At 43.6% G+C, this 16,044-nt stretch overlaps 1 protein-coding gene and 1 long non-coding RNA gene across 2 annotated transcripts in view; one reads left to right on the top strand and one right to left on the bottom strand.

Moving 5' to 3' along the window:
- GRM4 (glutamate metabotropic receptor 4) overlaps positions 1–16,044 on the bottom strand; it is a 970,099-nt gene that overhangs the window by 166,044 nt on the left and 788,011 nt on the right. Inside the window, exon 8 of the mRNA XM_069238851.1 lies at positions 1,386–1,522. Within this exon, the coding sequence (XP_069094952.1) occupies positions 1,386–1,522 (137 nt within the window). The remainder of the gene's footprint in view (positions 1–1,385; positions 1,523–16,044) is intronic.
- The window catches only part of LOC138300025 (uncharacterized), a 169,297-nt gene that overhangs the window by 64,661 nt on the left and 88,592 nt on the right, over positions 1–16,044 (top strand). The window lies entirely within an intron of this gene.

Here is a 16,044-nt window from a genome sequence, read left to right as displayed (position 1 = left end):
ATATGGTGTGGGGATGCACAATACTCCAGAGGGGTTGGGACGCGATGATGGCAATCCTCACGGAGCTGTTCGAGATGGAGCTCAGGCCAACCCCTGTCATGTGTCTATTGGGCCTTAGAACCGGCATCAAGTGGAGTAGGGTAGGGGTCCGTTTCCTTGACCTGTCCCTAGCCCTATATAAAAGACTGATTACGAAGGGTTGGAAGTCTCCCACTCACCCATCTCTGACAGAATGGAGAAGTGATGTCACAAGATGGTCCAGAGCTGAGCTGCAGGTCCTTAAGGCCGAAGAAGCCAGGGGGTACGCCAGACTCCCATCGCCTCGGAGTGGGAAAACCTAGTGACAAACTGGGATGACCTAACGAAGAGACCAAAAGCACCTGAGGGGGTGGGATGAACTAATTGAAATGGCCAGCAGATAGGATCGTGGGGGAAGGTCCCCGTAACTATGACAGGAGGAATACTAGGCGCCCCTCCGAGCCAGACGCGGAGAGTGAGTGAGCGGGGGGACAGGACACAATAACTAAAATGATAGAGGACGGAGGGGCGCGAAGCACAGGCCAACCCTACATAACAAGTAATGCCCTGACAATTGCCCCATTAAGAAATTAAGCAGATCCACCCACTTAAGCCAATAAGTTTATTCAAAGTTTGAAGTTGAGTTAAGTCTGTTATTAGTTCACAATATCCAAGAGGTAACAAGGGGTACTGAAAGTACTGACAACATAAAAGTGATCTGATTTAGAATTGGAAATACTGATGTATAAGTATTATATTATAATATCATTGAAATGTACAAGTAATTGTAACACGCATCGCAAGCAAAGTATAACAGAGTTGCGGCTCAGTGAGCAGAAATGTACAATAAGGACAAAATGTTACAGTAAACAGACCTACATATGTAAAACAGCAAACAGTTAATAAAAATATATTTGAAAAAAAAAAAAAACAGTGTAGTGGCCGAAACACATGGCTGATGTTGTGCTTGGTACTGAGAACACAACAAATGTAAGATTACACCCCTTACCCCACAGTGCTGTTTCATTACAGAACCCTCTTTGAGCCCTGTGACAGTAGATGTAATAACACCTTCAAGACTACTATACATCCAGTCCTTGCAGGCCATTTCAGACCATTTTTGTCACACAGGATAAAATAATATCTGCCACAGCAGACAGACTGCAGGCTCGCAGACCATGTCAGACCCCCTCCGTGACACAGAATAGAAATATACCTGCCACAGTCCTTACAGGTCATGGCAGGGCAGCTGTGGACACAAGATAGCATAACACTCCCAACAACATGGCTTGGAATCCATTTGCAGATTCATCCTGACAGGATCTGTGATCCAGGGCTCAAGTATTACCCTTGGGCCATACACTTGCCTTCAAATGCAGGTGACCAGCCCATTGTCCGATGACTTTGTACTCTGGCGTTGAGTTCTTGAACTGGTACTGGTAGATGTCGTACCGCCCCGGGGAGTCTCCGTTCTCATTAAATGTCACTGGTGTGCCAGCAATTCCTACAGAGAGAGAGAAAATCACAGGTTATCATCTTTATTGTCACATTTCAGAGACCTGGGCTTGTAGATTGAGTGTGGAAACTTCAAATGGAGTTACACTGGAAACAGAGGTTCATTACATGGACCCCCCCCTCCGCTTGGTGCTGCAGTACTTGGATCACACACAGCTCTTCAATTGCTGCTATGAACATCTCTCTTCTATCTGATTAATTGGACCCTCTACAACAGTGATTTTGCCTGTGGACCCCCACATAACCTGTACTGGAACCTGGTGATGCCTAGTGACTCACTACTGAAATCCAGGGACTCCCACTGAATCATTTCTGGAAACTGAGGACCCCGGCCTAGGCATTTTCAATGATTTGAACCACATAACAATACACACAAAATACAGAAGAAAAAAAATTCATCAGACTTACACAAACGATTAAATATGTTATTAAATAACTAATACGTTTTAAACAAATCTAAATTTGAATTTTAATGGGAAGACTGGAGCTGTTCTAAATTCAATTAAGGCCACTCATTGTCCATAATATATGATGTCCGATGCCCTTTCACTGCTCCCACTAAGTCATCCGCGTATGAAAGAGCTGGGACTTAGAACCCTTCAACTGCTGAGACATTTTGTATTGCTGCCAGGTAGTTTATACATTGACAATATGTGCGCAAGCAAGCACCTCTGTTTTTCTTCACATACAGTGGCAAATTTGCTGCTGAAGATGTCCTTTTGATTGAGCCTGAGATGTCATGCTGGAGAACAACATTTTTACTAATGACAGTGAAGCAGGCAAACCATTCAAATTGTTCCGTAGCTTATGTCTCGGTATTATGTCAAAGGTGGCCATGAAGTACATACATGTATGCTACATACAACGGCATCTTTTTTGCTGAGCTGTACTTGTGTATGAAATGATGAAAAGTAAATATTTAGTCAATCGTTGACAGACCTTTCTCAATCCGTCTTAGATTGGGTTTGATATTTTTTCCCTTTTGAACCCAGTTGCCTAAAACCCTGCGTAGCAGCTTGGAAAAGGTTTTACAATTGATGTCTGTAAGACTGATTAGTCTGTTAAATTTAGGGTAGTTTTTTAGAGCCCTTCTTATACAAAGATACAATTATTCTGTTCTGCCGGGTTGCAGGGCTAGTATTTGTCATGCGGGCTCAGAGATTGCTGCTGTTATGGGTGCTTTGTCACCATTTGGGTGAAGATTTCTGCTGGTATGATATTTGGGCCCAGACCTTTTCCCATTGCTATGTCCTTTATTGGTGATAACAAATTCTGCTCTTTGAATATACTTTGGTATAAGTTCCTCCTCGCAGAACTTCATGTCTTTTGTTCTCATTTGTTTATTAGAGGTTTTACAGAGGTCTGCAATGTGGCATTGATCAGTAGGTTAAAATACTGAATGTATTGTCTCCAGTTGTGTATGAAATTCTGGCTTCTAGGAAATTTATTTTTGTTCCAAGACTTTGTCAATTTGCTGCCAGAATGACTGCCCATCTTTCTCGAAGGCAGCTTTTTCTAGCATTAGCAATTGTCTCAAAGCATACCTTGCTTTCTTTTGTTTGATCAACTATTTGTAGGCACATCTATCTTTCTCGAATTTCCTCCAGGGCGCCACCTGTCCCCACTAAAGTTTTCCGGCCTTCATTTAATATTTTGTATTCTTTATCAAACTATCCTGTGATGGTGAACTTTCTTCTGACGTTCAGGATTTTAGAGAGCTGTTTTGAAACTAATGTTAGTAGGGACTTGATAATCTCCTGACAGCCAGTGTCTTTGGATAGTTATTTTCTGTCTCCATTTTAAGATACGTTTTCAGTGTCAGCCCCGTTTTGCTATTATTTAATTTGGGGCTGATTACATGTTACCCTTATCTGACCGTAGAATTAGTAGTCACTGGTTCTTGAGATCGGTTTTCTTTGATGAGTAGGGATAGGGCACTGTGGTCACTTTCAACTTTACATAAAACATTTGGATTTTCCAAACTAGACTAGTCCTCGAACCCGAGGAGAAGGTAGCAAAGGGCATTGCATGTTGGAATCTGACTTTTGTGGAATGGTAGGCACATTTCCGTGATAAACATGTGGTTTTCTTCTCCCCTAGTGTTTTAGTCCAGTTGTATTTGGGTAGCTATCTCAGGATCAGGCCTAAAATCTTCTTTGGACGTTTTGCTTAACTTGTTGTTTTGTTGCCTGCTGACTGTTCTTTTCTAGTTTACAATATTCAAATGAGGAAACAACGTAGGCTGGTATTCTGTCCCTGTCATCTTTCTTCATGTGTTTGAAAATTAGGATGCAAGGCTACTTGGGTCCTATTTTCTTCAACGTTGTGGAGCCTACACAATTCACTATTTAAACCGTGTTCTCTCTGATGCTTGTGTTTACTGACCAACAACTCAAAGGATATTTCATTCCAGTTTGTATGCTACTTTCTGAAATGGGTTGTAAGCGGGACAGATCTCAGCATAAATTCATCCAATTTGAGTTTAAGTGCACAGAAAGATATAATCAGTTAAAATATCTGGCTCTTGAGTCTGTGTTGTGCCTTTTCACCATTTTGAGGGCACTCATTTTGATGGTGTCATCTCACAAGCTGCCTGTTAACCACTTATAGACTTTTTGAGTGATAATCTACATTCATTTGCTGAATTTCTGAAGAATTGGTTATGGCGAAGTTTCATGTGTCACGCAGTCTGTCTGTGACTGTCTAATCATCTAGTACATTGTTACAGGTGTATATTAACCTTAGATTTTAGGTTGCTTGTGATTTGCTGTTGTCTGATCATTGGGTTGATCCGACACAGTCACTTATATACAAATTCTGCAGCATATTTGTTTGTTCACTACTTCTTTGGTGTCCCATCTGTATGTGTCCCATCGTGATAGTTGACTTGGACATTTAGGGACTCATTACAGCTTTGGCAGGCAGCGTTGGCCGCCCACCAAAGTCCTGCGATGGGATGACCGCCTATGCGGCCGTCCCTCCACGGGCCCTATAACGAGTTTCCCGCTGGGCCTGCGGGTAGAAAGATTGACACCGGCTCATAATTGAGCTGGCTGCAATGTTGCGGTGTGCCGGGTTTGACACCACCCGTTGCGCTTTTCACTCCCCATAGTTCGGGCAGTGAAAAGCGCAACAGGGCTGTCCATGGGGCCCCCAACACCCCTTTCACCAGCCTTTGCCTGGTGATCCAACCGCTAATGCAAACGCTGGAGGAAAGGGGACTTGTAATCCAGAGGGCAGAGCTGCTTGCAGCATTCCCTGGAAGATTAAGACCGCCGGCACCGCCAGGCTGTCAACTGGCAGTGCCAGCTGTCGGACCATGTCGACTTTGCCAAGGTCATAATATGGAGGATGGACCACTGCTTTTGCGGCGGTCTGACCACCATCGTGAGTCTGGCAGTCCCAGGACCTAAATGCTTTTTTGGATTATGGCTTTTCTTCTAGAACTCACCTTGGGGCTGGATTATGGCAAGGCCTGGGGTATCGTTTAGGTGGAGCTTTTTTCCCTTGCCCTTTACATTTTGCATGTTTGATGTTTCAGTCATGTAGGTTAATTGTTTTTTATTTTCAAACCGTTTGAGGGCATGTGAAAGGTTCTCAGTTGGGCCTCTTAATTTGAGTTGTGGTATATCTTGTCTTAAATCTTTCACCTCCTGGCTCAATTTCAGCATGTATGAAATTAGGTTAGTGCATATGTGAGGAATTTCTTATTTTTGTTCTGTTGACTTATTTCTATGTTAGTTAGATTTCTAGGTTTGTATGCTAATTCATCTACAAAGTAGATTTTTTTTTATAGGAAGTTTGCCATTATATCTTAATTTGTTACGAACTGGGAATTGCACAGATCCTTTTTTATTATGATTATGCTTCAGGGTGTGTCTCTATCTTTTTTGTGTTTATACATCCAGATCTTTTGCATTGTTTTCAATAGAACAGACCATGATCTACCCCTACACCAAGTTGAAAAAGTACCAGACGATCAACCTGATCTAAAAACAAAACGTACAGGCAATAAAATAGCATTGCATATGAAACTAAATATTCTTCCAACTGAGCCAGGATTACCAATAAAAGAACTGCAAAAAAACTCTCTTACATCCCTTGACCATTCAGAAGCATCTGGTTTCCAGCATCAAGGAAAATGCCATGAACAATAGCCTGCATGGTATACATACCAGTTATCACAATATATAAAGACTATTATCCAGCCTATAGTATTCCTTTAAAGAAGAAAATGTGATTTGTTTTCAATTAGGATCATTTCTCAGTTAAAACACTGAACAATGGTGAAAATTAAAAGTCTATATCACTTACATCTCTTGTGATGCCCCCAGATTTAAAACAGCATGACACTACATAGTCAGATGGCCATTATTGTCTATTAATTCAATAGGACTATATTACTCTTTCGAGCATTACCAGGTCCTTGAAGCTGTAGGACTTCTTCGACGTACCAAATGTGACAGTGACTATGATGCCATTCTAGTGTATGGGATAGAAACTTTGGCCTCCAAATCCTCCTTGACTCTTTGGGGAGATTAGGCAAGCAGTCAAAGACTAGCTCATGAAGGTTAGTCAGTCAGCCAGACAGCACCGCTATGGCACACCCAACAAGTGTGATGAATCAACCAGGGTTATCACTTTAAAATAGACAGTACTTTAATAAACACCATAACATAATTGTTCAACATATTTGAGAAGAATGTTGGTAGGCTCATGTATCTACCCCTAACTGCTCAAGTTAGCCGTGGCTATGCTTCATGATTTGAAGACAGATTTGGGCACTGTCTCCCATACAACTGTGCAGGATACCTCTTCATAGGAGGCAATAACCCACTGTCCTCTTATGAAAGCTCCATGGAGGGCTCTGAAGCTGTCCAGGGTGTTGAAAGTCTTTAATGCTGATGTCTAAGGAGGTATCTTGTGTGGTAAACCGTAATTTTGACAAATGTCTAAAATGAAAAAATGTCAGCCTGACGAAACTTCATTTTAGGGAAAGGTCAAAATTATAAGATAATTTTTCCACAACAATACGTTTCCATGTAAAACATAAATGTTATTTTAAAAGTCAGCATGATAAACAGTAGAATGGAAAAAGGGTTAGATATTCAGTATCGGTGGAAGTACGGACGGGAATGGGAAATAGTAAGGGGTTTAAAAAAGGGAAGAAAGTGGGAGAGCGTGTAAGGGTTTTAAAAGGAAGTAAAGTGGGAGAGGGAGTAAGGGGTTTGAAAAAAACATGCGCTAAGAGAAAAGGGGACTAAAAGGTTTGAAAAGAGTAAAGCAAGAGAGAGAGCAAGGGGTTTAAAAAAGGAATAAAGCGGGAGTAGGGAGTTTGTAAATAATGTGAAGAAAGTGGGAGAGGGAGTAAGGAAGTTAAAAAAGGGGAGTCAAGTGGGAGAAGAAATGAGGGATTTGTAAAAAAAAAAAAGTGAGAGAAACGAGAAAAGAGGAATAAGAGATTTGTAATCAATCAAGTAAAGCGTAACTAGCACTGAGTGGAAGTACGGGGCTTGAAAAGGAGTAAAGTTAGAGTTATGGGGTTGTAAAAAAAGGAATTAAAGTGGGAACTGGGACGATGATTTCCAAACAAATGGAGTAAAGCAGGAGTGGACACAAGGTGTTTATGAAAAAAGGAAGAAAAAGAAGAGACAAACTAAGTGATTTAACAACATGAAATAAAGTTGTAGAGGGAGTGAGGGATTTGGAAAAGGAGTAAGAGGTATGCAAAAAAAGGAGTAAAGCAGGAGTGGAGTAAGGAGTTTAAAAAAAGAAAGTAAAATTGGGGCATGAGTATGGGGATCACAGCCAACCAGTCATTCTGTTCGTCTGTAGACCGTTAGATCACAGTTGAGGTTACAGAATGGGTTTTCTGGAATAATCTGCTTCTTTGAGGCTTAATGCCTGTTACTGTTTGATCCTTTTACTCATAAATGGACCAGGTTTTCCGTTTTCTAGGTATTTTTTTCTCTAAATGCACTGTATTCAATATTCTCGTTCACTGGATGAAAAGCATTTCTCTACCCAAAATCCAAGTGCACGTAATACTATAAATAAGTGGCCACATTATCTTTAAACTTCGCTAACACGAAGATAAAACCACATAACTTTGTGGTAATCTTCTGACTTACACGATATGCAGTCTAAAACTACATGTTTGTGGGTCACCACCTATTTATTGTACTGGGATGCTTTCTTAGTTTTAGAACTTAAATGATCACTAAAAAGGCGGGTTGGCTGGTTGTGACATAATTTGCAATCTAATTGCCTACAAATGAGCAGAATGACTGGTTGGCTGTGATCCAACGGTGTATAGTTAAAGGCAGGGACTGGAATGGAGGACACTAAAATGTGGTGCTATTCGAATGGAATAGAAGCCATGCAACTTTGAAATCAGGTATACTCCAGAAAGTGAAACTATGTGGAGTAAGTTGGAAATTATGAGAACAATTAATACAAAGTGGGGTTTTTAATTATTTTTATATGATGTAAGTATTTGCATTTTTGTGGTATGAGAATAAAATACATGTATTTTTCATATACAGTCTGAAAATCAGCAATTGGTTCGCATTGAAATTAATCCCTTTTCTTTTTATTGAATGGCTATACCAGTTGGATTTCTGGTATTGTTAGGGTAGAGACACAGGGCATTAATGGGTTAAACAAACCCAATTCTATTGTATTTAACTGTGCACCCTCCTTTCAATCAAATGCATGGCAATTGGTTTATGATAAAATGGGAGGACTTGGCCAGTATTTCTGAAACACTCATTCAGGGTTGAATTTTTCATGTGATAATGGGTGCCTGGAGAGCCTGGCACTATTCATTGTGGGATTGGGACCGCTTCCTGGCAAGGGTGTGTGAAGATGGTAAGTCCAACATTCCAAGTTTAAAACTGACAAATGTCACAATCAGCAACAGCCAGGTTCTCTTCTTTGATTCACTCAGGGAAGATGGCATGTTCCTATACTGTTGCTCTTTAGCAAGCAGGTTGTGTACTTCATCTTACAAGTTAGACACATTGACAACAACTCTTTATATGGTCACATGCGATGTTAAAAGTGACACTAAATGAAAGAGCAGGGGCAGCTTCTTTGCTATGGCGAAGTAGCATCGCCCCACTGGCATTGCCAGAAGCGATAGTTTACTATTGCTTTATTTTTTTGCTTCTGACATAGCCAGCAGTGCAGGGAGGGGTGGGGCTGGGCCATGGGAAATGGGAGGGGAAAGGAGGGGAGAGTGCACCTAAGTGTGCATGTGTGTTTGGCCGGCCATCCGGAGAAACTGCACAGACCCCAGGGCTATGTCTGAGCGGCAGTCACTGCCGCTCAGACCAGTTCTGGTGCTGCTTTTATGCAAGGTTTGCAAGAAAGCAGTGCCAGGATTTCTAGGGAGCCTACGCTGGTGTCCCAGCAATGAATACTGGGACACCAGAAGAAGAGGAGTGCGAGGCGGCAGGCGGTGGCAAGCACGGAGGCAAAGTAAATGCTTTTTTATTTTTACCTCGTCTCGCTCGTGCCTTGAGTTATGCGGCTGCTGTCCCTGCGAAAGAGAAACATTTCCACAGAGTTCGTCATCGGCTGTGGAATCACAATACTATAGTCAAGCCTCACTTGTGCAGGGACCTCTGTTGTTCGTTATTACATTCTTGCACTGTTATGTGAAACTCCGTGGAATTTACATTGGCAGTATGCAGTAAAAATATATAATCGAAATATGAAAACCTGCATCTAGACATGCCTTTTCCACATAGCCAAAGTAAGGAAATTGCTTTCTAGAAATCTGAATGGGAGACACTTTGGGCATACCCTTACTCGGCTCACATTGGTTTCCATGGTTTCAAGCATGTACAGCTAGCAACTAGGTGGTCTCTGGGATAAAATGTAAAAAGTATGGTAGACAGCTGTGACAAACAACTGCAGACTTATATCCTTTTGTGGATCTACACAATGTTTGAATAGTGCTTCCCCACCCTGATGCACTATTTGATTTCATGGCACAGTAACTCACACCCAGCTCTGCAACAAACCCTCAACCTAATAAACAAAACGTTCTGCTACTAAATACACATATCCACCAACAGCTTAAACAAAGTTCATCAAATCTGTGCACTGGATCTCGTTTGGCGAGTCCACCTCTCTTATTGCGCTGTGCCAGTCTATCCTACCCCCGGCCCCCAATTCTGTACCCCACCGGCCTGCCAACATCGGACCATTGTTTTGAGCATAGACATTTTCCTCATGTTGTACTCTCTTCTGCCTTTGTCTTGCACACAGTGTCGGCCGGCAGCTTTAGGAGGGAGGTGGACGGGCGGGAAGCACACACACACACACACTCATTCTTTCACACAGAGACATGCACGCACATCCATTAACAACACTCATAACATTCAAACATGCACTCACGCACCAAACATTCATTTTAAAAGTTCACACACACTCATTCTTTCACAGACACGCACGCACATCCATTAACAACACTCATACCATTCAAAGATGCAAGCACGCACCAAACATTCATTTTAAAACATCAGACACACACACTTACCTTCAGCCTCGAGGTCCCAGGAGAGTTGGGACTGCTGCCTTCCCTCATTGGCTGACCTGAGGTAAGGCAGCAGTCCCAGCCTCGTCACAGAGTGGGATGGGGTTAGTGAGACTGCTGACCCCAACCCACTCTGTGACAAAGTATCACTGATTGACACTCACCCTGGGCGCTTCAGGGCTTAAACCTGAAGCGCCCAGGGTGAGTGTCAATGGGTGACGCTTCCCTCGTCACCCAGGGGAGGGCCTCGAGGCACCTTTGCTGAGCTTAGGAGGTCACGCCCACAGGAGCTGTGACCTCCTCAGCCCAGCAAAGTTCAGCTCAGGCAGCCAGGAGTCTGGCAAATGGCACATGTCTCACTCCTGGCTGTCTGAGCTGAAAATGAAGAGTTTCTGTCAGGCTGACCTTTGTTCAGCCTGACAGACACTCTTCATGAGGGGAAAAAGGTGGGGGGCGCCTGCTTGCACACCCCTCTGATGTCCATGAAAGGAAGCAGCAGTCAGTAGTCAATATTTGGTGTTAGCCAGAGATCCTGGGGGCTTACACAGACCTGGGGAAGGAGCCTTGGTCACTCGCCCCTGTTTATCCAGTACCAGGCACCACAGCCAGCTTTTACAATTAGCTCAAAAACTTGGACTAAAGTAACCCTTCCACATTGCAGGACTGGGCCTATCTCTGTCCGTGGCTCTCCCAGTGAACCCCAAACCTGAACTGTGGTTGCATATGCTGTTCTGCCATGCAGGTTCTGACACCGTTCTGCCTAGCTCCCCGATGCTGTTCAGTAACAAACCCGTGTGCAGGACTTGCTGCTGATTGGACCAACGTGCTCGTGTGGAGTTTTCCACACACTTACAGACCCCGAGGGCAGCAGAGACCTTGGACCGGGCCTGCTCTCGGTGCAGCCGGCCTCTCTCGCGCCACACTTGCCAAGGGAGGCCGAGACTGCGCCGACAGCTGAGCAGCACGCGCAGCACGCGCAGCAGGAAGCTCACTGCCCGTCACACAGCTCATTACTCCTGACGTACAAGACGGCTGATTAAATATGACATCTGTTGCCATTCAAGTTCACTGGAAACTCCTCCGGAGCAGCGTTTAGAGAGGGCGCCCGGGGAAGAAACACTCGGCATCCGAGGGAAAGAGCACGGGGGAAGGGGTAAAGGCAAAGCACTGGGGGTGACTGTGGGCATCGTGGGAGGAGGATTAACCAGGAAGTGAAACAGGAGGGCGTATAAGCTAGAAGTGACGGGGGATGCAGAAGGGTGCGGGAGACTGGGGGCACAGTGGTCAAGGGTCACGGGAAAGAAGAAATGCAGGGAAATGTGGGTCATATGGAAGGACATGAAGATCGGGTGTATTATGAACTTGGAAGAGGGGGAGAAAAGGAAGAAAAGAGGGTGAAAGTTAACAGACCTGACAATTGCATTAGAAGTGGGCGAGCCAGCGAATTAATGAAGAGAGAGGAGCTGGAGACGAGCCAATGGTCTGGCTTGGCTTTAAGAGCCCCTACATGAGCCGCGCCAAGAAAATATTTGTCATGCAAATGGTGCAACGAATATTATGTAAACATAGGAAAGGGCCCAGGAACGTTTAACTTTAGTACTTTAGATTATATCAGTGCACTGAGTGCAATTTATTAGAAGTGACTTCCTAATGATAAATTTAAGAACAAACCCATCCTGCCCTGATAATGATGCCATTAGACAACAGTGAGAGGAAAGTCAGGCGTCTCGACCCGACTGTATTTGATTTAACGTGTTATTAAACTACCTACCAGAAAGTATTGTGTACAGCGCACACCCTGAACTGATGTATTTCACCTAAATGCCTAGCATCACACAGCTGAGTGAGCAAGAAAGCTGGGACTGTTCACGGTTTTCCTGGCTCCGAATTGTTCATTTCAGCCACTAGACGGATCTCTGGTTTTACTTCAAAGGTTAATGTTTCGCGTTTAATTATTTCAGGTGCTAAACCAATACACTCTTAGACAAATGTAAATTATTACATGTTAGATCAGGTTGGCAAAAGTAGCCTTTCTAGTTAAAGGGAAGGCGACTTCCTGGCAATGATGTCATCTGCATCCCTTGGCTTTAGGAGCGGCTCAGCATTTCAACAAAGGCAATTGCACATTTAGCAGAACAAGAGATGGGGAGCTCAAACAACATGACACCTTCACATCAATAAAAATGACCGCTGTGGCAGAGCTCCCACTGTGAACGGTTTTTTTGTACGTTTTTTTACCCTCTGCATGTGAGAGCTGTGTGTCTATGGGCTGTACTGCTCCGCACTGTCCCTGTCTGAGTAATGGCTGCCCCGGCAGCGGAGGAGCAGTGCACAGTGAGAGGAGGTCTGCAGCAGCAGTGAGGGGCAGCCACATGGAAGCTCAGCTCGCTTCGGGCTTGAGGGTTACAGAGGACTTCGAGTTCGAGCCTGCGGTGCCTCTCCCACCTCGAATCTGCATTCACTGAACACACACAAAGGAGTCTCTTTGAGCGGTTGTCAGGTCATTGTTGTGTATTGTGAACCAACTTTACATCAACGTCAGATGCATAGATGAGAGGGTGTGCCTACTCGACACCCACACTTCTAAGTGAGGGACAAATGATCACTACTTATAGTCCACAGAGCCACCAGAGACTGGTGAGGGAGGGAATCCACGGACAGGGAGAACCAGACTGGAGAAAACACAAGGAGTGAGCTCCCAAGGAACTCGTGCTGTGCCATGAGGTGTTACTCTAAACTAGTGCCCAAACGCCTTTACCCCAGAACTCTTGTTTAAATGTATTTTGAAAGCATACCAGATTGACAGTGCTCCGTTGCTTGATTTATTGATTGGGTGTACAGGGAGTGCAGAATTATTAGGCAAGTTGTATTTTTGAGGATTAATTTTATTATTGAACAACAACCATGTTCTCAATGAACCCAAAAAACTAATTAATATCAAAGCTGAATATTTTTGGAAGTAGTTTTTAGTTTGTTTTTAGTTTTAGCTATGTTAGGGGGATATCTGTGTGTGCAGGTGACTATTACTGTGCATAATTATTAGGCAACTTAACAAAAAAATATATACACCCATTTCAATTATTTATTATTACCAGTGAAACCAATATAACATCTCAACATTCACAAATATACATTTCTGACATTCAAAAACAAAACAAAAACAAATCAGTGACCAATATAGCCACCTTTCTTTGCAAGGACACTCAAAAGCCTGCCATCCATGGATTCTGTCAGTGTTTTGATCTGTTCACCATCAACATTGCGTGCAGCAGCAACCACAGCCTCCCAGACACTGTTCAGAGAGGTGTACTGTTTTCCCTCCTTGTAAATCTCACATTTGATGATGGACCACAGGTTCTCAATGGGGTTCAGATCAGGTGAACAAGGAGGTCATGTCATTAGATTTCCTTCTTTTATACCCTTTCTTGCCAGCCACGCTGTGGAGTACTTGGACGCGTGTGATGGAGCATTGTCCTGCATGAAAATCATGTTTTTCTTGAAGGATGCAGACTTCTTCCTGTACCACTGCTTGAAGAAGGTGTCTTCCAGGAACTGGCAGTAGGACTGGGAGTTGAGCTTGACTCCATCCTCAACCCGAAAAGGCCCCACAAGCTCATCTTTGATGATACCAGCCCAAACCAATACTCCACCTCCACCTTGCTGTAGTCTGAGTCGGACTGGAGCTCTCTGCCCTTTACCAATCCAGCCACGGGCCCATCCATCTGGCCCATCAAGACTCACTCTCATTTCATCAGTCCATAAAACCTTAGAAAAATCAGTCTTGAGATATTTCTTGGCCCAGTCTTGACGTTTCAGCTTGTGTGTCTTGTTCAGTGGTGGTCGTCTTTCAGCCTTTCTTACCTTGGCCATGTCTCTGAGTATTGCACACCTTGTGCTTTTGGGCACTCCAGTGATGTTGCAGCTCTGAAATATGGCCAAACTGGTGGCAAGTGGCATCGTGGCAGCTGCACGCTTGACTTTTCTCAGTTCATGGGCAGTTATTTTGCGCCTTGGTTTTTCCACACGCTTCTTGCGACCCTGTTGACTATTTTGAATGAAACGCTTGATTGTTCGATGATCACGCTTCAGAAGCTTTGCAATTTTAAGAGTGCTGCATCCCTCTGCAAGATATCTCACTATTTTTGACTTTTCTGAGCCTGTCAAGTCCTTCTTTTGACCCATTTTGCCAAAGGAAAGGAAGTTGCCTAATAATTATGCACACCTGATATAGGGTGTTGATGTCATTAGACCACACCCCTTCTCATTACAGAGATGCACATCACCTAATATGCTTAATTGGTAGTAGGCTTTCGAGCCTATACAGCTTGGAGTAAGACAACAGGCATAAAGAGGATGATGTGGTCAAAATACTAATTTGCCTAATAATTCTGCACTCCCTGTATTGACAAACCTCTGGAAGGTGGAAGCATTATTACTTTGTGATGACTTTACACCTTAAAGAATGACCAGCCAGTAACCGGCTGAGGTGTATCCCAAAAATACCCTCCATAGAATATGGTCACATATTGAGGAGTCCTCCAAGTAGATTTCATTGAAAGGGGAGAACCCTCTAGTTGCTGAATGAAGTGGAGAATTATATTAATCAAACCACCATCTATGTTGTCATCTGTGACAAAGGAGGTTAAACAATCTTCTAACATTGCATTGAGCCCAAGAGGCAGAAAAAGGTTTTTAGACCGCCTCAAGTTGACTGGTGATCCAACATCTCTTAATGCAGGTGGGGAGCTGAAATACTGATTGTTAAACTTGTCAGCCTTATGTTGTTCTTCCCCCACACTTTTTGCCTCTCCTTCTCCAATATGCTGTACCTATTTTTGTTTGCCTTAGTACTCTGAGCACTTTATCACTGCTAATAAGTGCCAAAGTGCATGTGCTCACTCCTTAAAACATTGTAATATTGTTATTCCTCAAATGGCATATTTAATTTACCTATAAGTGTCTACTAAAGTGCACTACATGTGCCCAGGACCTGTAAATTAAATGCTACTAGTGGACCTGCAGCACTGATTGTGCCACTCACTTAAGTAGCCCTTTAAAACATCTCTCAGGTCTGTCACTACAGAGGCTGGGTGGACAGTTTACACTGCTGTTCAATCTGGCAAAATAAACCTTTTCCAGGGCTCAAACCTTTCTCTTTAATACATATGTCACCCCTAAGGTAGGCCCTTGACGGCCCAGAGCGAAGGGTGCAATGCATTCAAGGAGTAGGACATGTAATTTTTTTTTACTTTTACTTGTCCTGGTAATGAAAAAGTCTTAAATTCAATGTTCACTACTGCAAGGCCTATCTCTTCCACAAGATACCATTGGAGTTGTCTTATTACATCTCTTCAATGTAACTTCCAAGTGGGAAGAGATAAACCCTTCTTGTTTGGTGTTTCTGGAATCACGCTGCAAAATACTTATGGTGAAGTTGGATTTTGAATTGTAATTCTGAAAATGCCACTTTTGGAGAGTTGGCATTTTCTTGCCTCACCCATTTGGTGACTGCACCCTCTCTCTGGTTACATGACTGGGTTTAGGTGGCAGTTGGACGTTGTGTATTCCTCCTAGACAGCCATACACAATGGGAGCTTAGGTGTGAATTATTAGGTCATTCTGGGCAGGATGGGACGTGGGAGCTGGACTCAGCCTCACTTACACCTGATTGGGCTGTGTCCTTTCCACACACAAAGGGCTAAACAACCCTGTATTGTCACTTCAGTCAGCATGGAGCCAAGGCAGGGGAGGAAGGGGATTCCTTGCACTTCAAACCTACTGTCTTGAAGCTTCTCCCACCTTCCGGAAACGGGGCACCAAAGTATAAATACTGGACCTCAGACTTCACCACTTCAGTACACATCTGGACCTATGGATAGTCTACTAGGAAGAAAGAGTGCTGTGTTGCTGGAGGCCTGCCACTTTTCTGGCCTGCTGTTTTGGTGGGCTTCTGCTTTGCTGCGCTG

The sequence above is a fragment of the Pleurodeles waltl genome, chromosome 6 (assembly GCF_031143425.1).
Source record: "Pleurodeles waltl isolate 20211129_DDA chromosome 6, aPleWal1.hap1.20221129, whole genome shotgun sequence".
NCBI classification, from domain to species: Eukaryota; Metazoa; Chordata; class Amphibia; order Caudata; family Salamandridae; genus Pleurodeles; species Pleurodeles waltl.
The sequence above is the reverse complement of the archived record's forward strand: the minus strand, read 5'-3'. Positions and strand labels throughout refer to the sequence as shown.